General features: G+C 31.7%; 3 protein-coding genes across 9 annotated transcripts; 1 reads left to right on the top strand and 2 right to left on the bottom strand.

Moving 5' to 3' along the window:
* The first annotated feature begins 625 nt into the window (after positions 1–625).
* Positions 626–8546, top strand: LOC137813959 (rhomboid-like protein 20). Its single transcript, XM_068616454.1, has 8 exons — positions 626–926; positions 1073–1173; positions 1703–1843; positions 2163–2229; positions 4488–4639; positions 4729–4830; positions 6971–7102; positions 7994–8546. Exons 1-8 carry the CDS (start codon positions 902–904, stop codon positions 8159–8161), a joined length of 888 nt encoding a protein of 295 aa, XP_068472555.1. The 5' UTR covers positions 626–901; the 3' UTR covers positions 8162–8546.
* A 1611-nt stretch (positions 8547–10157) lies between these two features.
* On the bottom strand, positions 10158–15167 carry LOC137813961 (protein ARV 2). 7 transcript variants are annotated; one of them, XM_068616456.2, is made up of 10 exons: positions 15053–15167; positions 14530–14715; positions 14364–14411; positions 13753–13842; positions 13034–13079; positions 12826–12908; positions 12633–12727; positions 10915–10981; positions 10709–10784; positions 10158–10515 (listed from the first exon to the last, which is right to left on the bottom strand). In XM_068616456.2, exons 2-10 carry the CDS (start codon positions 14614–14616, stop codon positions 10355–10357), a joined length of 753 nt encoding a protein of 250 aa, XP_068472557.1. In that variant the 5' UTR covers positions 14617–14715; positions 15053–15167; the 3' UTR covers positions 10158–10354. The 7 variants fall into 7 exon arrangements, 5 of the variants coding, with proteins under 5 accessions (XP_068472557.1, XP_068472558.1, XP_068472559.1 ...); XM_068616457.2 differs by having other exon boundaries at positions 14530–14693; positions 15053–15148; XM_068616458.1 differs by having other exon boundaries at positions 14364–14400; positions 15053–15144.
* Positions 15168–17135: 1968 nt separating this feature from the next.
* Positions 17136–20687, bottom strand: LOC137813958 (uncharacterized). The gene is made up of 6 exons (XM_068616453.1): positions 20130–20687; positions 19993–20045; positions 19142–19206; positions 18963–19041; positions 18124–18429; positions 17136–17819 (listed from the first exon to the last, which is right to left on the bottom strand). The coding sequence occupies exons 1-6, from the start codon at positions 20543–20545 to the stop codon at positions 17665–17667; spliced, it is 1074 nt and encodes a 357-aa protein (XP_068472554.1). The 5' UTR covers positions 20546–20687; the 3' UTR covers positions 17136–17664.
* Positions 20688–22223: the final 1536 nt, after the last annotated feature.

Here is a 22223-nt window from a genome sequence, read left to right as displayed (position 1 = left end):
ATAGTTCAATGTAAATATAACATATAAAATGTGTATATTAAAACAAAATATCTTAGTTATAAATGATAAACACTGATAAAGAACGATTAGAAAATGTCATAGATTTAAAACTAGAAGTATACTGAACCATATTTGTATAAAAAATATATCTAATTTTTATATATTTATTTAATATATCAACAAAAATAAATTCAATTTTGAAATAAATTATTTACCCTAAACTCCCTTCCTCTTATATATTAATTGTATATTAGTTAATCTTATGTTACTGTAGGTTAAGCTTTTTAAAAATAAATAGAATACTATTATATAAGGAATAAAATAACAGTATTAGAATATTTTTACAAATTTGGTAGAATCTGTTACTTACAATAAGAATCTACATATATTTTTTATTAATTAAATAAATATTTTTCTTTTACTATGAAATATAGTTTTTATAGTTTAAGCGAAAAAAAAGAGACAAATTAATCATTAAACATGAAAAATGTGATTTAAGAATGAGAAAATGTTGAATTTAAAACTCTGCTTTCACAACAATAATGGTATTGTGTATATAACTTTGTATGAAGAAAATATAAGTTTTTTAAGTATTTAAATTTTTAAAATAAGGTGCTTTTGCTGGATATTGCACTTTAAGAGGAATGGTAAGCCGCCTTACTCTTTGGATGAAAAACAGGAGAGAAGATTCTAAAGAACTCATTCAGTAACTTTATATATATATATCTTCTTTTCCATTAATATATTCTAATTCAATTAAATAATTAAATTAATTGATTTCATTATAAACTAAACTGAGGAAAAACTCCAAGGAGAAGCAAAACAAGAACAGCGGAGAGAAGGCAAAAAACCCCCAAAAACACTCTGTCGAAAGGTCGTTACTTTCTGCTTCACTGCGAAGATGAACGGAGGCCCATCTGGTTTCAGTGCGTCAATTCTCTTACCCCAGCCGAATAATCATCTGGGGTGTTCATTTTCACACCCCTTTATGTTTTTTTGTGTTAAAGTTTTTCCCTTTTTGATTCGCGTTTATGATATTCAAATGCTCTGTTATGTGTTTGTGTATTCACAGCAAATGCTCCTGTCACGAGGCTTTTCATCGTTGCTTCGGCTATTTTCACAATCTTCTTTGGGATCCAAGGCCGTTTCGGCACTCTGGGGTTGTCTTATCAGGTGCTCGTTTGGCTTTTATTTTTAATTTCTCGTTTTTTTTTTAATTTTATGTAACAAGGTGGTTAGGTACAATGTGTTGTTTTAATAATGTATAACTGGTTTTTTGTGTGATGTTCGTGTGTTTTTGGACTTTAGAGTGAATTGGGTCGGTCATCTGGTTTTGAAACTTTGATTTTGATCCTAAATTAGTTTGAAGGAACTTTTGGGGAATGATTTGGATTTGTTTAAAATTGCCTGGCATAATATGTTAACTTGTGGTGATAAAGGTATATAGGATTGATTCACGGGGTAAAATCTCCATTGATTTAAGATTGAGCTTCAGATTCGTTTCATTATTTCTCTTTGAATTGTAGTTTGGGAAACGATACGAGTAAGCAAACCTGATGGTAGAATAAACGCTACTTGTTCGACATTTGCTTTCTAGTGTTTCAACACTAGAAGCACTGGAACTGTGTTATCTCTGAGACAGAGCTGAACTTATTGTGCATTTACTATGTTGTCTTAACCTGTTATTTTCTCTTTATGGCAGGATATTTTTGGAAAACTTCGCCTTTGGAAGCTGATCATGTCCATATTTTCCTTCTCATCAACACCAGAATTGATGTTTGGACTGTATCTGCTATATTATTTCAGGGTCTTTGAAAGACAGATAGGCTCCAATAAATACTCCGTAAGTAATTGGTCTTTTCTAAGTTATATTTAGGAGCTTATGTTCCATATCTAGATATATCTTTTGGAACCAAGTTCTAGATAATAAAATATTTGGTACATGATTTGTTGGATGGATTTGTACTTGCCCCCTGATCAAAATAACCACCTATCATCGAATGTGCCTTGATGTGTCATGGCTACCATGCCTATCCCCATCATTGCTTCTGCGTCTGCACGGCAACCTTACAAATGCGCATGTGCACACAGTCCTGGGGGTGGGATGTTTTGCTATATACATTTTTTGTGGTTTCAAATATCTGTCTTTGGGCTTTATGCAGGTGTTTATTGTGTTCTCAATATTAACTTCACTACTGCTTGAGGTCCTTGCTGTAGCACTTTTAAAAGGTATTATTCTCGATATTTGTCTTTATATATAGCAGTATATATGGTTGATTATTTATCTGGAACTTCCCATCATATGAGATGTTAATGACAATATAACTTTGTACTTAATTTAAATCTCTTCGGCGCTTTCCATTCTGAGTACAAATAATAAATGTCCCAATGCTTTTTAGGCAAGGCCAAACAAACTGCTTGACAGTGCACACATCATTGATAAACAAGAGTTTTGTTTGTGTTTGACGAAAAAGTTGAGTTTTTCATTGAAGTTTTATTCCATAAGGGTATATTACAATATTCAAAACAAGGTGTTAAAATTTTAATTCTTCAAGTTATTATTATAATATTCAAAGCAATTTATTTTCTTTTATGTTTAGGATCAAGAGTCATTGTTTGTGTGAGTAGCTTGTATCATTAGGTGAATGAATTTCAGGACATTTTTCATTCTGCTAATCTGTCTGAATATTTATTTGCTATATATAATGTTATTTTATGAAATTGTTTTTGTATTAATAGGTTAATTATTTGACCAGCTTTGGACAACTATGAAAATTAAATTATTTGATTATTGTTATATAATCAGAATCAATTTTTTGTTTGGTAAGTTTATTGAAAAGTGATTTTAAGATAACCAATTTTGATTGGATGAAAAAAATGAACTTTTGCATAAAAAATTGGTGTATGAAGTTGAAAAGAAAAGAAAAAGTCTGAAAATAATCATGTTACAAATTTTCAGATTCAAGAAATCAACTTATTTTGTTGAAAAAAAGTTTTTTTAACAAATTTAAGCTATTATCATAAACACAGCTTACGTTACCAACAACTTTTTCTGACTAAACAGCTGAATTCTTGGAACTTAAGCTATCCCAGACATGCTCATCATGTGATTATTTTCTTTCAAAATGTCTATCATCAAGTATTTGTAACTTCCTGTTCTAACAACCAAGTTTGAAGTTTGCTGTAATAATTGTTTGCTAGTTATCCAATTGATGTCCTCTAATTTCTATTAAAAACCAGTTGGTAGTTCAAAAGTGCTCTTGGCATTACATGTAACAACAGGTTTTGAGATAGTTGTTCCTACTGATTATTTTAACTTGTCAGTAGGGAAGGAATAAAAGAGAAGCAATGCCCAGAGTAATAAATTTATGCTGATATATGGTGTGAAGGATGTAATGCAAAACACATGTGCTAACCTAGACGTATACTAATGTTAAACTTCTAATCATAATAAATAAGAAATAATTCGTGCAATAGAATGCAATATGGAAACAACTCGGAAAAGATCATCTAAATTGGTTTACCTCTAAGTGAGGAGACATTTAAATTTAGAAAGTAAAAATCGACCTTAAAGGATGATGTTCAGTATTGACTCTTCTGTTTAAAGGAGTCAATTTTAAAGCTTGGGTTACTTATTTAATAATGTGAAGCTTGAGCTCAGCTTATTTAACTCTTTATTAATTTAGTATTTGATTAAAAATTGTGCTGAGAGGAAACAGAAATATGGGTTAAAGAATCTTTAAACATGGAAGTTTGGAAATGATTTAGATAAAAATACATTTTACTAAGTACACCGTTTTCTTATCTAAAATTAATACTTCCTCTGTTATTGTATACAAGAAACAAAACAAATGAGAGCAATTTTTGGTCCTTAATTATTTGAAACACAAGCTCACTTTCAAATGTTTGAATTGCTAATTGTCTTTTACACCCTTAGTGTATTGTGAAATCTATTAATGGACCCCTCATTTCCTGAGAAAGTGCATGTATTCATTGGGCTGTTAACAATATAGTTCAATATAGTTGATGAAAGTATCCCTTGAATTATGAGTAGTGTCATTAAATATTACCACAATTTAAATAATTTAATTCTGTGGACATTTCTAGGATAAAAATTAAATTTATGACATTGTTAATTAAAATTAATTTATGACTGGAGCTGGTATTCTTTTATCATTACAGAAACACATACAGTCACAAGTGATTCATGGGCTTCTGGTGTTAAACTTAAAGTTTGTGCTTGACCAATCTATGTAATTGAGTTTGTAGTCAAGCTTGAGCTTGTTAGTTTTTGTAAACACAAACAAGTTTGATTAAGTATTCAACAAGCTGAACTCTAATAGTTCGCAAAGAGTTTTTCTCAGCTGCTCCTACTTGGAGGAATGTTGAATGATATTGAATGTTCTGCCTTCTTTTTTATAGTGTGAAGTCAAATGAAACATACATATTATGTAAGAATTTGATAGATTTATGTCCACTCTTTGCAGATCCTACAGCAAACCTAGTCACTCCTGGACCATATGGCCTTATATTTGCTTCATTTGTACCCTTTTTCTTTGACATTCCAGTTTCAACACGGTTTCGTGTGTTTAGCTTCTTCTTCTCAGACAAGTCATTCATATATCTAGCTGGTATTCAGGTATTGTTGAACTAAATTATGGGTGCCTGTAATATAACTTGCATTTCTAGAATCATTCAATGTCTAATAACTAATTTAAATTATTGTAGCTTCTTTTGTCATCATGGAAAAGGTCCATCTTACCAGGAATGTGTGGCATCCTTGCTGGATCCTTGTACCGTTTGAATGTCTTCTACATCCGCAAAGCAAAGGTAAATTAAAGTGTGAAATTTGAGTTATTTTCTATTTTATTTTATATCTATTAAATTATGTGTTTGGGCATTCAGATGGCCTGTAATATCTTTTTTTTTATGGATGCAAGATTTCTCTAAGGAAGATATGTATATAAAATTTTATGTATATTGTGTCAGGTCTCATTGATATTGTTAAATTGAAATCAATCTTACTCAAATTAATCACATTTACTAGGATGAATATTTCATCTTATTCTCGGAAAAGTTTTCGTCCACCTATTTGATCCCTCAAGGTTATTTGAATTTTAAAAAGTTGGTGAGCAAGTTCAACATATCCATTATAATTAAATTAGTAGATTGTGTCCATATATTCATACACAATGTATTTGTGGCTGTTTATGTTTCTAAAATTTGGCATGCAATATCGATATTTTAAATAAAATTGGTCCTTAATCTTATCTAAGCACCTTCTATATTGAGTTACACAAACACATATGCAAGTATGTATATACATTCATACATATAATTACATAATTGTATTTTAAAATTTTCAAAATTTGCATGAAAAAGTCAACATATTAATTACTGATGATTCCATAATCAAATTGATTTAAATCACTTTTCATGTTATGCATGTTTTGAACATTGCTTCTTAGAGGTAAAACCAAATTTACAATCTTTCTAGTATTAGACTATTGGTGTAGACATGAAGTGCCTGTTTGTATTGCTAACTGAGTTTGTGATAGCCAAATTTTCAAGTGTTTTCCAAAAGCACACTTTTGCAGCAGTGCATGGCGGAGTGGCCACTGGCTGCCACCTTTTCAATGGTGGCATGTTTTTCATTTGCGGGTGATATGCCCATTTTTCACAACCCAAAATGTGGCATTTTGCAGTGCTATAGCGCTGCTAAGAAAGACTGGCCTGAATACCCAGTTTTGCTTCATCCATATCATCTTGAGGGGGATTTTCAAGGCGAACTTGACATTTCCCCCCTTTTCTTGGAAAGGGGAAAAACCTTAAACCTAATTGATTGTTCTCCCACTTCTCTCCTCTCTGTTCTGTGGTTGTCTTTGCTTTAAGGCCAGAGTGACAAAATCACCCATCTATGGTGGTTTTCTGGTGACACCCTAGTCCCAACCTTCACTATACGATATTACTTTGTTTTGTTCTCTCTCCGCGTCAGCTCTCTGTTTTGATTTCTATAATAGTATAATTCTTACCTTTTGTTAAGATTTCCGGTGTTGATATGGAGTTTCTGGCCAACCTCATGACGGTGCTCTTTTCTATCCCCATAGCAATGCTCTGTTCTCATTTTGATTATTAATTATGATCATGTCTTGCTTTTGGGTATTATCTTTAGCATTTTTGCATGTGGTATAAATTATTTAATTAGCTTCTCAAAATTTTAGAATAGTTATAGCAGATATCCCCTTCAATTCACTTTGTGTTTAAGGGCTTGCTGCTATGCACTGCTATCCAAGATTGATTACTATGATTTTAATGATGAAATCTATTTATCTAGGTTTGTGTGAAGTCTATTCACCAAGCATACGAAAAACTATTAAATTCCTGACTTATCAGTGGCAGTAGTTGACTCTTTATTAAGATTCAATGACAGATTTAGGATAGAACATCAGAACTTTTCATTCTTACAATGCATTACACAACTTTACAAATCCATCTTGAATCTTCATGGGTATTATAGAACTTACAGATTAGATACTTGCTTGCCCTTTTATCTGTAAACCTAATGCTAGCTGTTGATGTTTTGTGCTGATTTGAGGTGGATGGTGATAAATGAAATGAATTAAGACTGTCTAACTATCAATATGACTCCACAATGTGTTTCCTTCATTCAGTGCATTGCGTAGGGTATTAGATATCTATCTGGTCCCTTCATGCAAGTCTGCTATGTGAAGTATATTCATGTTTGTCTTGTTACTGTCCATTACATTGCTTTCATTAGTCTATTATTATGAAGTGCAACTTCCATAAAAAACTATTTTTCAAGTTTAGACTATCATGTTATTCCACTGTCTCCACTTTTACACCTCTTCCCCCATAATCTGAATGTATAAATTTCAAACAGATATCATTATACCATAAGTGCTTATTGAGAAATTGTTATTTGTTTTGTTTATGTGATCCTACACTACAGTTCCCAGAGTTTATCTCGTCATTCTTCTCACGAATTGCATTGCCATCTATGGGAAGTTCACATGCAACATCATCATCAACAACAAGGCATAGTGTTGGGAATTTACCTTCCCATCCAGCTCGCCAAGTGGAGGCAAGTTTTACTTTGTGCCCTCATAATTATTTTATGGTTTGATTTGCATATCTTAGGCAGCTATGATTTTATGATTTTGATCACCCAATCAGCTTTCTATGTTGCCATGATATATGAAGCTGGCTGTGTGTATGTAGTAATATCTCAAAAGATGCCGATTCTCTTATGACTCAACATTAAAGTATTCATTTGCATTTTAGCTTGCAACTTCTGTCTTATCATTTGCAGCTGTTCCTCCAGTATCTTCAATGCAAACTGAACATGTTGCTTTTTGTTAGGGCTAAAAGTCAGTTAAGCTAGCTCGTTACAATCTATTTACTCATGGCTTGATTCATCAACATCTCAACATGCAAGGCTCATGAGTTGAACTATTCTTGATTTGAAAATAACGTTCATTGATCAAATCAAGCTTGAGTTTTCTGAATTTCCGCTCATTGCTTGTCTGTGTGTCTGATGTTACTTTTTGTATTATTAAATAGATTATTTGCATTAAAACAGAAGAAAAATTAAAGAGAAATTTATTGGTGATAAGATTTGAGTTTGATATATCACATTCAACTTTCAAGTAGCTTTTATTCTTGAGCGAAAAAGCCAGGCTGGTGGTCTAAACAAGCTGCCCTAGCCCAAGTCAAGCTTATTATTCTTGTGAAGCCTAGTCTGAGCTAGAAGTTACACAACTTAGCTTGGCTCATTTTCACACCTAGAGCTAGTGTGTAATAAACCAAGAATGCCGTGGCTCAACTTTTTCTAATCAAAGCAAGTTGGTTTTATGCTATGATTCATGAAATTTGATGATGTGATTTATGGTTTTACAATATTTAATGTGTCAACATCATTCCTAGAAAAACTATCTTGCTCTCTTGACAATTAGTATCATCTTTTTTACTGCAGAGAAACTACCCTGCTCCAATGCAATCTGCAGTAGAACCATCAGAAGACTCAATCACTACACTCCTCTCGATGGGCTTTGACAGAAATTCTGCCAGACAAGCCCTTGTGCAGGCCAGAAATGATGTCAATGTGGCTACCAACATTCTATTGGAGGCACAGTCCCACTAATTTGATAAATGTTGCACGTAAATGAGAGCCAGATTGTTCTGAATTGATTGATGATAGATGAAATCCTAATCATGAAGGATTGGAAATTCACTAATGATGTGAGGATGTTTGTGAACTTCAGGCATTCATATATACAGTATCATCATCCTCAAGGACTCCTCCTTTCTCAGGATCATTTCCCCCCCTTAACTTTAATCTTGGCATTGATAGACAAATGAGTTAGGATCCTGTACAAAATTACTTCAATATATTGAAAGTATGCATATTGATGAATTGTGAATCAGATATTTGTTTGTAGTTTCAGCTTCTTCTGTGCTGTTTGTTCAAAGCACATAGTTCCACTCTGTTGAGGATTGCTATATTCCAGTGAAATTTACTTGTAGAACCTCCACCCGCGCACTAAATAAATCAGAAAAAGAAAATCATAATCTTGCAAATTGTTGAGGATAATTTCTTGTCCCAATGCTGAAAAAAAAATAACCTTTCCTTGTGGAAATTATTTTTTGCTAGTTATATCGTCATTGAGATCCTAATACTATACCTTAGGAATTTATGTACTGGAACATTCGATATCCAAAGTGTGCCCGGTTGAGATTGTCTCTTGGGTATATAATTAAAATAAGAAATTGTAGCAACATTATTATGAAAATATATTTTTCTCTTGGTTTAAAATTTATTGAAAATTATAAGACTTCGTAAACATTACATCATGTTTATTAAATTTTCAACAAATTTTAAATATGAAACACTTGAAAGAATGTTATTATTAGGGCTTATTGATTATCGGTCATTGTATGTATCACTTTTGTTATGTGAATAAAGTTATCAGCAAACAATTATGAGACCAGATTCTTAATTCTTAGTGCAGCAACATGGATGTTTCATTTCCAAATTACTGAAATTAGTAAACCAAAGCCCTTCTTTTAATCCTTCAATTTATAAGTGCTGGTCATTTTAATTATTAACTTTATAAAAATGTTTTTTATAAATCTCCAGAACAAAAATACAAGTTTTTTTCACTTTGTAAAAGCACCGGCTGGTTGCTTCAATCAAATCTCAAAAGGACTAAAATTGGATTAGACTTATTTCTTGGGAAAATAATGAAAACGTTCAAATTACTCATTATTTTTCAAAGATTTGTCAGCTCAACATATTAATATTGAAATCTAAATTATTCTCATTTTGTAACACAAGAAAAACATTCTCATAAAAATGAAGTTATTTAAATGTAAATGAAAAATCTTGATATACAACATTTTTCACATCATTTCTAAATTTTGGAAACTTATTTGATGTAAAAATATCAATAAAATTTAATGTAAAATAAAGTTTTAAAGGATCTTTGTTAAGAAAAAAAATCTTCAAAAACCACGTTTAAACATATTTTTTAAGATAATTAACTGTCAAAATAGTTAATAACTTTGAAATAAAACTAAGATAATTTCTATATATTTTTATTTCATTAACAAAAGTATTTATAGTTATAAATTTTAAATTACTTTTGAACTCTTATCCTTTTTAAAATAACTTTGAAATAAAACTAAGATAATTTCTATATATTTTTATTTCATTAACAAAAGTATTTATAGTTATAAATTTTTAATTACTTTTGAACTCTTATCCTTTTTAAAACTTCTGACTTTTTGTTAAAACATTAAACTATTTAATTGAAATTTTGAAATAAATAATAGACATAATATAATAAATGAGATAAATCATATAGTATTGAAGGAGATGCTTTATTAAAATAAATCATGTCATATTTAATAAAGTAGAGGATAAATTTTTATTTAGTAGTGTAGGTAAACATGAAAAAAAGATAAGGTATAAGCTCAAAATGTTACTTCAAGTGATGTTTGGAAAGAGGCTATAGGATAAGAAAATCATGTTTATTCAAAACTTCTATCGTGTTCAAGCTTAGAAACTAGTCATAAATAATAATAAAAAACTTGTAAAACACACTCTTAAAATAAGTCACAAGTGACTAAAAAAGGAGTCAAGAAAAGAATGCCCATTACCCAGGGCAAAAGATTAAATCTAAGAAGCATCATAACAACGTTCAGAAGCACACTAGAAGTGTTCGAGCTTCAAATTAAATTCAAGAAATTATAAAAATGGCAAGGAACATATATACAGTTCAGAAACACTTGCTAATAAATTCTACTTCTTACACATTAAGATGAGAATGCAAAACTAAATCATGCTGGCTTTAAAGACTGAGATTGACATTTGACTCCAGCCTTGCATTAATTGCCCCAACAATATGAGCTCCAGTATCCGGGTGACCAAAAATTTTATAGCATATGCAAAGAAGCAGGTCCAAACACAACGACTCATAGTTGACTCGGTCATCACTAGTTGACAAGAAAAAACTACATCAGTGCTATTGAAGGATCAAGGATACATTGATGATACTGAATTTTCTATGAATCCAACAACTGCTTATGAAAAATATGACTAGAGTCAACAAACAGTCGTCCAATGCTTGAATTTTAAATGAGTATAATTAAGATTTATCCAAGGATTCAGCAACAGATTACTACTAACCTTTCAATGCAACAGCATTAGATGATAAACAAAATAATTCGATGATGAAGATCACTGAAGATGGAAACTCCCAGACCTATAGCAAGGGCATACTTTAAAGTTAAAGACATTTATTGCATTTAACATCATAGACATTAGAAGCAACAGGAAGTGATCAACGATAAAACTAAAAGGACCAACTTATATTTCCTCGATGCAAATATTACCATCATGGCAACAAGAAAAATCTTGAAGTAACTTGAAATCATTAGTACAAGCAAAAGGTCAATGCCCCTGCATACATGGATAATTTAAGTTGAAGTGATCATGATGGTCAAGAAACACCAAACCGATATGGTAGAAATATAGAAACTGAAAAAATAACTAACGCTTCCATAAAACATTAAAAAAAAAGTCCCAAAATCTATCATGCATTATCTTTTCTCATCCCATTAATTACAAGGGTTAAAAGATGCAACTTGGTTGCTTATGATTAGGTCTATCAACCTATGGCTGCTATCTCTCGGGCATTAGTGTAGAATGCTAGTCCATTACAAGTCAGTTATACAGCAATAAAGCAACAGCTGTCCTACGGCAGTTAATTCAGCTGTAACCACAACAAAGAACCCATTCTATATAATCAGGAATATTGGAATAAAGAACTGATTGTATATGATAAAAAAATATCTAGATAATATGTGTCAAGAATATTTTTATTTATTTTCGTATCATATTTTGTTATTAGATGATATCAAATCTCCCTATTTATTATATGTATTCTTTTTTTCTCAATATAAAGAAGGCACCCATGCTATCTCTAAAACACAAACGCTTCCAGCTCAATGTTTTTGTCTTCCCTAGACTTTGATATAGTACCCACAAATATCTAGTTCCATGTTCAAGATGTTCGGTTCTCGACGTGAGGTGATATGTTGGAGATCTCACATTAACTACAGATATAATTAAATTATAGTATATAAATAGGTATAAATCTAGGACTATCAAATTGGGTCTGGCTCGCATGGCATGTGATTCAAGTTAAGTCAAGCTTAAAAAACAATGGCCAAAATAAAAATAGGCTTCTCTTAGCTTAGCCTGTCTGGCCCAATGCCTATATGGGCCAAGGTTGGGCTGGCCCGTAGACTAATGGGCTGACCCATTTATTCTTTTATGTTATGGCTTTTTATTGTTAATTCTTATGAACCCATACGAAAGAAAGAACTCCTTGGGGAGCTATAATTGGTGAGTTAATAACTTAAAACTAGAATTGATTGTTATATACGGGGAGTTAATAACTTAAAGAACACATCTTAACTTTATGAATCTTTACATGTTTTCATTACACGTCATGCATGTGGGAGATATTAATAGAGTTGTTTTAAGTAGGCATTCAGACTAAGATGCATGATGTTGTTGTATAATGCATCTTATTGAATATTAAACTTTAGATTTTTGGACAATGATATATCATAATTTTTTTTATATGGACAGATTGTAATCTTTTTTAATTTACAATTAGGCCAAAATGACCTGTGGACCTGATATAGGCTAAGCTAGGCCAAAAGTTATGGCCGATTTTAAAATATAAGCCAGGTTGGGTTTTCAATTTTTTTTAACTTCGCCCGTGAGGCTAGGTCAGGCTGCCTGTTTTGATAGCCCTATGCAAAACTTACCTTACACATCAGTTTTGTAAGGTTAAGTTAGGTTTAAAGTCCAATTTCTAATACTCATAATAGACAATACTCTAGAAGCAATTCTCCTCATCATATCTATATAAAAACACACAAAATGTCTTTAATTCATAATTGTGATAGATTCAGGGACAATTTTGTTACTAAATCTTTTTTCCAATTGCTAAAATAACAAACAGATTGTTACTTTTTTCTGTATTACTAATTGTCCTTTCTTCATTACAAGGTATGTCAAATAAATAAAAAATGTATACCTGGAGATGCTGATCGATACATGAAAAAATATCTTAATCATAAAGGAGAAAGTTATAAGAAACATAAAGTTCCCAAATAAAACATCCGCCAGCACCTGACAATTGAAAGCCACGAAGCATTCATCATAATTGATATAAAAATCCAGACTAAGTAATTTGAGAAAAAGGGTGATTTTAATATAGATATCTGAACCTTCGAGCATATTGATACTAATGAAGAGACGCTCATTGATGAACCCAGTCTTCCCTTGCCACTTTCCAAGATCAAACATCTGTCTTCAACAAACAGTGAAGTCCTCCTATGTGATATATGGTTTCGTAAAAGAAAACCAAAAGCTAGAATTTATGATTTTATACTCCTTAAGCATTAAAAAGAATGATGTCTACAAAAGAATGCATACAAGCTTCAAAAAGAAGAAAAACGACAGCCAATTTCCAGAGTAGTCCCTGCAAAGTCATGGAAAGTATCTGCTTGTTAGTGTTGTAGGGTAAAAATGAACAGAGTGTAGAGTACAAGTAAAAGAATGATGATGAATTGGATCTCGATGTTCTGAGCATTACACATGCCACATGTTAAAACGAATTTATCAGCGTGTGTTATTAAAATCATTACTCTGTGAAAACTCGTTTAGAAAATGCACTCTCACACAGAACCATGCATATTATTCAAGTTCTACCTGATTATAAAACCAAAAGAAATATCTTGTGTTCATTGATCAGGCCAAAATGCAGGCAGCAACTGAAGCATATCAATTTATTTATTGGACTATCCAAAATCTAATGATGAGATATTCTTAATATAAAGATTAGGATTCTCCAAAAGTAACAATATAAATCCTGTTGGAGATTCTAATTATAGTTCAAAACTAAAATGCTTCATGCTTGTTATTATCAGACAATAAAATTACAAATGTAAAATAGAGTAACACTAATGTCAGCAGCAATGCTAACTGGTATAATTTGATTGCCAATATTTAAAAAAGAAATAATCACAATTGCACTATTCAGAACTGCAAAAATAATATAGTGCTGATTAATAATACATAAAACAACAACACTCATGCAAAAACGTAATTATAACTATGGTAGAGCTGGAGATAATGAAGGAGCTCAACCATACCTGAAACTTCATTGTTTCTTGATTGATAACATTGTGGAGGAGATGTCTATAGGCCTTGGGCTTGTGAAGTATCAAATCTATTACAAGAATCTGCAAAGGGGAAGGGGAAACAGAGTCATCTCAAGACAAAAAAACTAAGGGTCCGTTTGGCAAGAGGGAAAGAAATAGGGCAGATGTAAATAGTAAAAAGAGAAATAGTGTGGATGAAAATAAGTGAGAATAAGGTGGATTTTAAGGGTGTTTGGTTTGGGAGTAATAGGAAAGAGACAAAAAAAAAAGTTTGTAAATCATCTTCAGAGAAAGAGAATCCATTGCCACCACCATAAACAAAGAGTAAGAAAATAGATTATAGGCAGCTGAAAATGAACCGGTTTTATAGTGTGACAATCGATTGTATATGAAAATCATTCTACGACAATCAATTGAGTTTTCCTTGAAACTGTTACTATTGAATTTTCGTATAATTGAGCAAAGAAATAAAAAGGTATTTCCCTCCTTATTTCTACGTTGCCAAATGGAGATTAAAAATCTCCACACTATTTCCACCATACCAAACAAACTGTTAAGACGTTTTTACTCATAAATCAGGGGCATAAGGGAGTACTAGGCACCATGATTTCACATTCAATATAATCGTCTGCCACAGCCCTGCAATTCTCCTACGACAAAAAAAAGAGTCTGAAAATCAGTTCATTAGTTGGGTAAATCAAGACACAATAGAATAAATGAATGATAATGAATTTCATCTTATTTTTCAAGAAAAAGAAAAAGACCTACACATTTCATCAAGCGAATGTTGCCTGGAGAATACTGCACGTAAAGCGTTTTGACAGGACACCCACACTGAATGCATTTGTAACCCATTGGTGATGAATTTATAGTTTAGATTCGATCAAAACAGCACCTTCATAACAGTCAGCATCCAGAAACACACCGAAGTTCTACAAATAGAGACAAAGGAACCTTCCAAAACCGATACGAGAATAGAGAAGGAAAATATATTAAAATTGAAGTTAGGGTGATGCATTTTCTTTCTATGAAAGAAAGGTTAATCAAGTTGCAAATGAACTCAGAACAGCAAAAAAAATGCATGCACAAGGTCAGGAACGCCAACACAATTGAAAAGCCTGTACGATGATAATAAAAATATGAGGAATTGAAAAAAAAAAACGCTAAATTGAAGAGCAATTGCAAGCAGATTGTATGATCTACAATTGAAAGTGGTATGGTTGAAAAGAAAATGGAGCAGAATGCAAGATTTGTCATTCAATCGAAGGGGCAACTTAGCTTACGAAATTACCTCAAATAAGCATAAATCACTTCAAATTGTCACGGATAGCGAATAGGAAGAAAAACCCAACTGCAGTTCTGTTCTGAACTAGCAAATTTGTTGGGTAGAAATTGCAAAGTCTCTCTCCTACTTTTGAAAAAATGGATTGGGCCTTTTTAAGACTTTTAAGAATCTCAATTGCTTTTTGCACCCGCATGGTCGCAAGCTCTCTTCAGGGTGTTAGAAAAATTAAAAATGTATTTATTTTATACTTTTAGATACATAATTCAAAAAACGTATTTTATAATATATAATTTAAAATATATTTTTACACGTTGCATATTTGTGGATCTTTTTATAGAAGTTTCGACTAGTTAGGAACTGAGTATTTCTTCCTTGTTGAATTTTATTTAGTTATTCCTCATCTTCTTGAAGTGTATTTACCTTCAATATTTCAAGTGCATCTAATTTTTTATTTATTTCTTCTATAGTTGAATTTTGTATCTCTTTCTATTTTAAAATTTCTCAATTCTTGCAATGAAAATTTAAAGGGTTTTATTAAGGATTTTTCAATACGATCATTATTTCTCAGATTTTCTTTAGGAGTTTTTTTCTGAATTTTCGTTGGTTATTGCTACTGATGCACCGTTTTTGGGTTTACTAATAATAAGGTAGTTTCATCTTTTGAAAAAATTAATAAAGATTAGGGTTTCATTACTTTATAATAAAGAAGATAAATTATTGTGATCGAATTGTTCATCTTTCATTTTTACGTTTAAATAGATACTATACCGAGTTTTGTGAAAACTTTTTTAAAACTATTGATAATTAGGATAATTATTTATATATAGTGGTCCTTCATGTAAGATTTTTCAAATATCACTAATATTTGATTGTTTAATTTGTTAACCCTATTATCCTTAAAACTACAAACAAAAAAGAGAGTATCAATTCATTGTCTAAATAATGGTTTTATAGCAATTTGTACTTAGCCTATATGAATATACATATAATATTTTATGCGTTCAGCTATTAACTGTTTAGAAATTAAGATAATTCAATTTAGGTTCTGTTTAATATCTATTTCTTTTTCAACTGTTTTAATTACACATTTTCCTTTAAACATATACATTATCTTAATCTTATATAACGGTGATATTTCTAGTTTGGATAATTTAAATTTATTTAACTAAGTTTCTATTTCGAGGATTCTTAATTCAGGGTGAAGTATATGATCATTAAATCTTCATCTAAGGCCTCTATGTCATCTACCTTTTCTTTTCCATTTGATAACAGCTTTATTAATAACGACATTTTACCTACTAATTCTATCTTTAATGGCTACACCTAGACTACCAACCAATGAAATCATTGCCTCTTCCTAGGACTTACTAACACGACCACCCTCCACTTGACCTCCATTTTAAACATAATAATAAGCAATTTATCTAATTAACAAATGCACTATTTTCCGGTGGAAGTAGGAAATAACACACAAGAATAATGCCGAGTACAATATGTAAAACACACACATATAACTTCCCTAAAATTTTTCAAAACCTGCTTCTGATACCTGAAGGTACCAAAGTTGCACAGAAAGACAGATAATTCATAATGAAATGAAATATAGAAGATAATTGTAGACACGTATGAAAGATAATTACAAATTCTATAAATTAGCAAACAAAAGTTGAATGAAATTCTTTGAAAAAGACGTTACAAATTCTATTAATTAATACAAAAATCCTAACTACGTAGTTTTATACACGTGGAAAACAATCTTTGGTCATCGTCCTGTTAATTGTTTATTTTAAAGCAGACAACTAATAAACTAGGCATAAAACCACTTAAAGCTACTTTATCTTATTTAAATTCTGAGGATCCACAAGCCACGCTGTTTGGTTGACTATTTTGATTAATTTCTTATTACAAGCAAACTGTTTCTATTTCTTGATTATTTATATACGTCCAACACATCTTGCAGAGACCTGATAAGATCTGATGACACGTTCAACAACTAATTGTGATCTAAGCATCAATGAAGTTCTTATCCAATTACCTGATGGGAAATTATCAAAAGAAGAAAATGAACGTAAGAGAAGGGGCATGGGAATGATAGAATAGAAATAATATATCATTCAAGTTTTGCGTATGTTTTTCATCCATTAGATAACTATCCTTGTGTCTATTTCAACTTGTATCCAATTTCTTCACACCACTGAAGAAAAAATTTGCATACTGAGAATAATGAAAAGAAAAGTACACTCGAGAGAACACTGATTTTCTTTCCCAGAAAAACATGTTTGCTTATGGTAAAATCCTTGGGGCAATAAACCCTAATATTGGAAACCCAACTCATGCCTCTCCATTTACTAGAAACCCGTAGATTTTTTATTCCAATCATGACTCCAAACGCTATTCTGGAAGAAGCACGAGAGTGTAAAACTATAATCCTTCCCTTTCATAACATTGGTTTTACCTGGAAAACTTGAACAAGGTTTCAATACTTCCTTCGATGACTTCATTGGGAGTGGACCAACTTGGATAGCTTGAGCAGAGCACAAGTCCAAGAACAACGACAAAAATATAGGGTGCATCCCTTATTGAGGAATGAGGATATGCATAAAGTGAAGAAAGAAGGGTTACATGGGGCTTATGTCTATCCGGCTTTTGTGGAGTTGAAAAGCTGGGGTTATCCAGCTTCCGCAGCTGCATTGTAACCCTGCCCAAGTGAAGTATCCCAAACGGGCATCACAATGAGCACAGGACAGCTTTCCCTCCAATGCACCTTCCTCAACTGTGTAACAAGAAATATCAGTAAAAAACTGTCAATTCTATGCATATAATATAACTGTTATAAGTATAACACACAGCACATCACCTAACAAACAACCTTGAAATGTAAGGAGTAGTCAAGAAAAACAATTCAGTAAATTGAAGAGAAGAAAGAAAAGAATGGTGGCACACTTCAAAATATCAAAGACCATTCTTGATCTCTTATACAAAATTATAGGAACATTCTGCACAAAAAGTGCGGCATAAACTCACATCTCCTTGGAAAAATAGAGACAATGTAGTATTGTAGTTGAATGTTTTCTTACCAGCTTTCATCCACCGTAGAGGCTCAATAAATATGGATGAACAGTCGGACTCATTAGATTTATTGAAAGGGTTGCCACCTCTTCGTTTGTTCCACCCAAAGGCTGTCTCTCCCTCACCAGGAACATGATCTATGACATGTTCATGCAATGCAACAAGTCGTCGGCACTTCCTACAGCGATATGTAGGTCTTCGATTATTTTCTACTTTAGTGGTTTCTTCTGCCCCTGAAGAAATTTCGACAGGCAAGCCAGGATCTGCACCAAGTTTAGAACTGTCTATCCTCAACCCGGATAAATGATTCTCACCTGAAAAGAGACATTTCTTTCCTAAGATAATATAAATTTTCTCAAATTCAATGCTAAAAATAGTAAAAAGGATTGACATGAGCACAAAATAAGCGTAATCATAATACCAAAACAGAAGCTACAAGGAATAAGTCAACTTGAAAATTAATACAACTAAATAAGGATGAAGAAATAATGAGAATAAACACTTAATTTTCTTGGTCAAAAGTTGTTTCTATATAGAATTTGGTAGATGAAGCAACTCTAAAATCTAGCCCATGATTTTCCTACTTCCAAAAAATGTACTGGGCATGGTGATATATGAAAATAAAGTAAACAACATAAATTGTATCATTCCAGCGATGACATGTGACAAACATGAGTGTATCATACACACCAAACCAATGCACGATGTAGCTTAGACCCACCCACTATATTATTTTTGCATAAGTAGGGTTATAAGAAATACTTACTCTCCGTTCTCTTCTATACCACCATGATTCATGCATGAATGATAATAAGTACCACAACAAGTCGGGGAGAAGAAGTTATACCTAGAAATTTTAGACGAAAGCGCTTGTATATAGGGCTGGAGTGATCAACCTTGAAACCCATCCCCTCAAACAGTTTCAACTAAGATTAGAGAGAGAGAGAAACGTCATAATTCTGCTTGGTGTTTCATTAAAAAACAATACCTGCACGACCATACAAAGAAACCTTTAACAGCACACACCTGCTCTAGAAAACCATCATTGGGACAAACGTTTTCACAGCTCTGCCTCAACGATTCAAGGGCATCTGCAGTACATAAAAAAAAAGAAGAACATATAAGTCCGAGACACAGACCATTCAACTTACAAAAATAAGCAATAGCTACTTAGCCCCTTTTCAAAATAAATACTTACATTGCATAAACTTTTAACAACAGTATTGAACTGATGATAATGATGTTAATACACTATGCACTATTGAAACTAACTTAAATATATTTAGGTTTAATTACATATTTGATCTAATACCTACATAAATCTTAATGCCTTCATCTCTATATCTAGAAACTACTTATTTTAGCAATGGAAAATGTTTTGTTAACACTGCACACAGTAACTAACAACATTCAACAACCCTTTATAATTATATTTTAAATTAAAAATTAAAATGAAAATAGTTAAAATATTAATTTAGTTGTTTGTTAAGAGTATGTATTTACGGTATAGAATGTTAAGGTATCAGGATCCGTTTAAACTCGTTTTAGTCCCAACAATTTTGGATGACAAAGACTAGAAACGGATTAAATATCATCTGTGTAGTGACTAATACGACCAGTGTTTAGGTGTAGAGACTAAACCGGGTAAAACATGATTAATAATTAAATCTGGTGTTTAAATACATAATTTCTTCAACAAAAAAATTTGAACTTATTTTAATAAACTTGGAAGAATAAGCCTATTTTCAAGCTTATTTCACTCAGCTTAAGGTAAAGCTTAAAAACAAACAAACTTTGTATTGAATTATTAGTGTTCATTAAATCACGCGTCAAATACACAGTATCATAACTTGTGAGTATTGGTTTCAGTTTCACACCTTCTACGGATAGACGTTCGGTTCTCATCAAATAAGCCGTAATAACCGCCGCACTACAAGAAGCACCGTAAAAACCATCAAACTCAGAAAAATGATAATAGTAATAAAAAATCGACAAAATTAAAATCAATCAGAACCTTCTGGAGACTCCGGCGAAACAGTGGACAAGAACGGAACCTTCCTTCCGACCACGATCGATGAAATCGACGCAAACTTCCAGATAATCCAACAAGTTCTCGTTCTCGGTGTCTCGGAGAGGAACGGCCATCCTCACGAGCTTCAGGTCGCGACCGGCGTACTCGAGCGAGTAAAGAAGCTTATCCGACGAGAGCGCCGATTTTGCTGCGCCAGCCCCGGCGTCCGCCACGTGGACTTTGGTGATTTCCTTGACAGGGATGGAGAGGCTGGGACGCCATTCGGAGAAGAAGGAGATGGAGGCGGAGCTGAGGACGGAGAGAATGTGCGTGACGCTGTGAACAGTGTCGTTTTGAAGAATCTCCGCGGCGTCGCCGATGTTGCCGATCGAGAGGTTCTCTCGGACCGTGTAAGGCATCAAGGAAATCGAAATTCAAATTCAAACTCACTCAAATTTAAATTCGATTCTGTTTGGAGGTACTTTGTGCCAGGGTGCGAGGTTCTGAGAAATTTAAGAGAAGTGGGAAATTAGGGAATGGAAGGAAGAGGAGAGAAAGGTTGAGTGATTGAAATAAATAAATAGTGACGGCCAAGTGGGCCCCGCGTGTCTTTTTTTACAAGGGCTATTATCGTCAATTATTGCGTATCCATCAGTTTTGCTCATTTTTTGCTACTGCGTGATCTAAATTTAGTTGAATTTAATCAACTCTGAATAAAAATTTAATTAAGATTTTAAAATTATAATTTAGTATCGTTTTATTTTATTAGAAAGAAATAAAGAAAAGATATATATAAAACCAAGTCATGCGTCTAAATTAAGAAAGACACGGCACTAACTTAGAAAATATATGCAAATATTAAAATTTTAAGAAAATTGTAATGACGTAACTTATTTTAGTTATGTCATTTTGAAGATTGTACCATAAATAAGAGAGATATAACTGAATTAAAAGGGCGACTTACATTTTAGAATATTAAATACATTTGAATTATAATTTACTAGCGAAATTTACTGACATTTTTATTATATTATAAAATATATAATTTTATTATTATTTTTATAACTAATTACTTAAAAACTAAAAGATAATACAATTATATATATATATCATTTTTTAAATATATTATTAAAAAATTATATAGGTTATTATTATTTTTAAATAAAATTCTATGTTTAATTAAATTTAAAAATATTTAATTATTTATTTTATTAAATAAATAAATTATTTTTAATTTATTAAAAGATAAAATTGTCTAATTTTAAAAAAAAAACTTATTAAATAATGTATCTTATTATTATAAAATGGTATAGATAATTATAAAAATAAAAAATATTCTTAAATTATAAAAACATTTACCAAAAAGTAATTATAAAAATAAATGTAAATTATTTTTGTAATTTTATTATAGAAATTTTCTACTAGTAGTTTTTTTATTATAGTTATTTTTATTATCAATGGTTAAATACATACTCATAGAAAAGAATGGATTATAGTAAAACCAGTAAACAGTCAATTTGTTTGATATTGATCAAACATCATCAAGTATCAAGTCCATTGCGAATAACATAACCTAACAACATATTTCACACACACTAAATATATATTTACAAACAATAAATGAATATTAAATTAAGGTAATATACACATTGTACCATGTTGTCAATTTTTTCCCTTAGACTTAAATGAATGCAAGTCGACCACGGTCAATATGTGTTTTTCACATCAGCAACAACACCGACACAAAATGGTTAGACAAACCCACAATCAAATAACTAACATAAGAAATGCTAACTAATTCTATTTGATAATATATACTTATCGATTTGCGGTCATTCTTTGTAATGAACACAATGCTCTATATATCTTCATGAGATCAAGACCAGGTGAGTTGGGTTTCTCCTCTGTATGAGCAACCACTAGTGACCAATGACTTTGTCTGTAAACTTGTTCTTGCATAATTTTTATTTGTTTTTGAAGATCAAGTATCTTCTTGTTGTTACCTATAATTTGGTCTCGACAAATTTCATGTTGGTGCGGAACTTTTCCCCACTCACTCAAAAAAAGACTCGCTATAATCATGATGCTTTTTCCTCT

This window comes from Phaseolus vulgaris, chromosome 1 (genome assembly GCF_051622355.1).
Source record: "Phaseolus vulgaris cultivar YP4 chromosome 1, ASM5162235v1, whole genome shotgun sequence".
In the NCBI taxonomy this organism is placed as follows: domain Eukaryota; kingdom Viridiplantae; phylum Streptophyta; class Magnoliopsida; order Fabales; family Fabaceae; genus Phaseolus; species Phaseolus vulgaris.
This window is presented reverse-complemented; position numbering and strand designations above follow the sequence as displayed.

What these genes read in the sequence shown, in the direction of transcription:
- LOC137813961 (XM_068616456.2), bottom strand. Translation starts at nt 14,616, where the DNA reads ATGGGTTACAAATGCATTCAGTGTGGGTGTCCTGTCAAAACGCTTTAC. An exon ending in TTTTCTTCTTTTTGAAGCTT is followed by an intron (nt 12,909 to 13,033) that starts GTATGCATTCTT and finishes TGTTTGTTGAAG; the next exon opens with ACAGATGTTTGATCTTGGAA. An exon ending in GTATCGATCAGCATCTCCAG is followed by an intron (nt 10,982 to 12,632) that starts GTATACATTTTT and finishes CCATGTATGCAG; the next exon opens with GGGCATTGACCTTTTGCTTG.
- LOC137813959 (XM_068616454.1), top strand. Translation starts at nt 902, where the DNA reads ATGAACGGAGGCCCATCTGGTTTCA. An exon ending in CGGAGGCCCATCTGGTTTCA is followed by an intron (nt 927 to 1,072) that starts GTGCGTCAATTC and finishes GTGTATTCACAG; the next exon opens with CAAATGCTCCTGTCACGAGG. An exon ending in TATATCTAGCTGGTATTCAG is followed by an intron (nt 4,640 to 4,728) that starts GTATTGTTGAAC and finishes AAATTATTGTAG; the next exon opens with CTTCTTTTGTCATCATGGAA.
- LOC137813958 (XM_068616453.1), bottom strand. Translation starts at nt 20,545, where the DNA reads ATGCCTTACACGGTCCGAGAGAACCTCTCGATCGGCAACATCGGCGAC. An exon ending in CGAACGTCTATCCGTAGAAG is followed by an intron (nt 19,207 to 19,992) that starts GTGTGAAACTGA and finishes TATGTACTGCAG; the next exon opens with ATGCCCTTGAATCGTTGAGG. An exon ending in TCTACGGTGGATGAAAGCTG is followed by an intron (nt 17,820 to 18,123) that starts GTAAGAAAACAT and finishes CTTGTTACACAG; the next exon opens with TTGAGGAAGGTGCATTGGAG.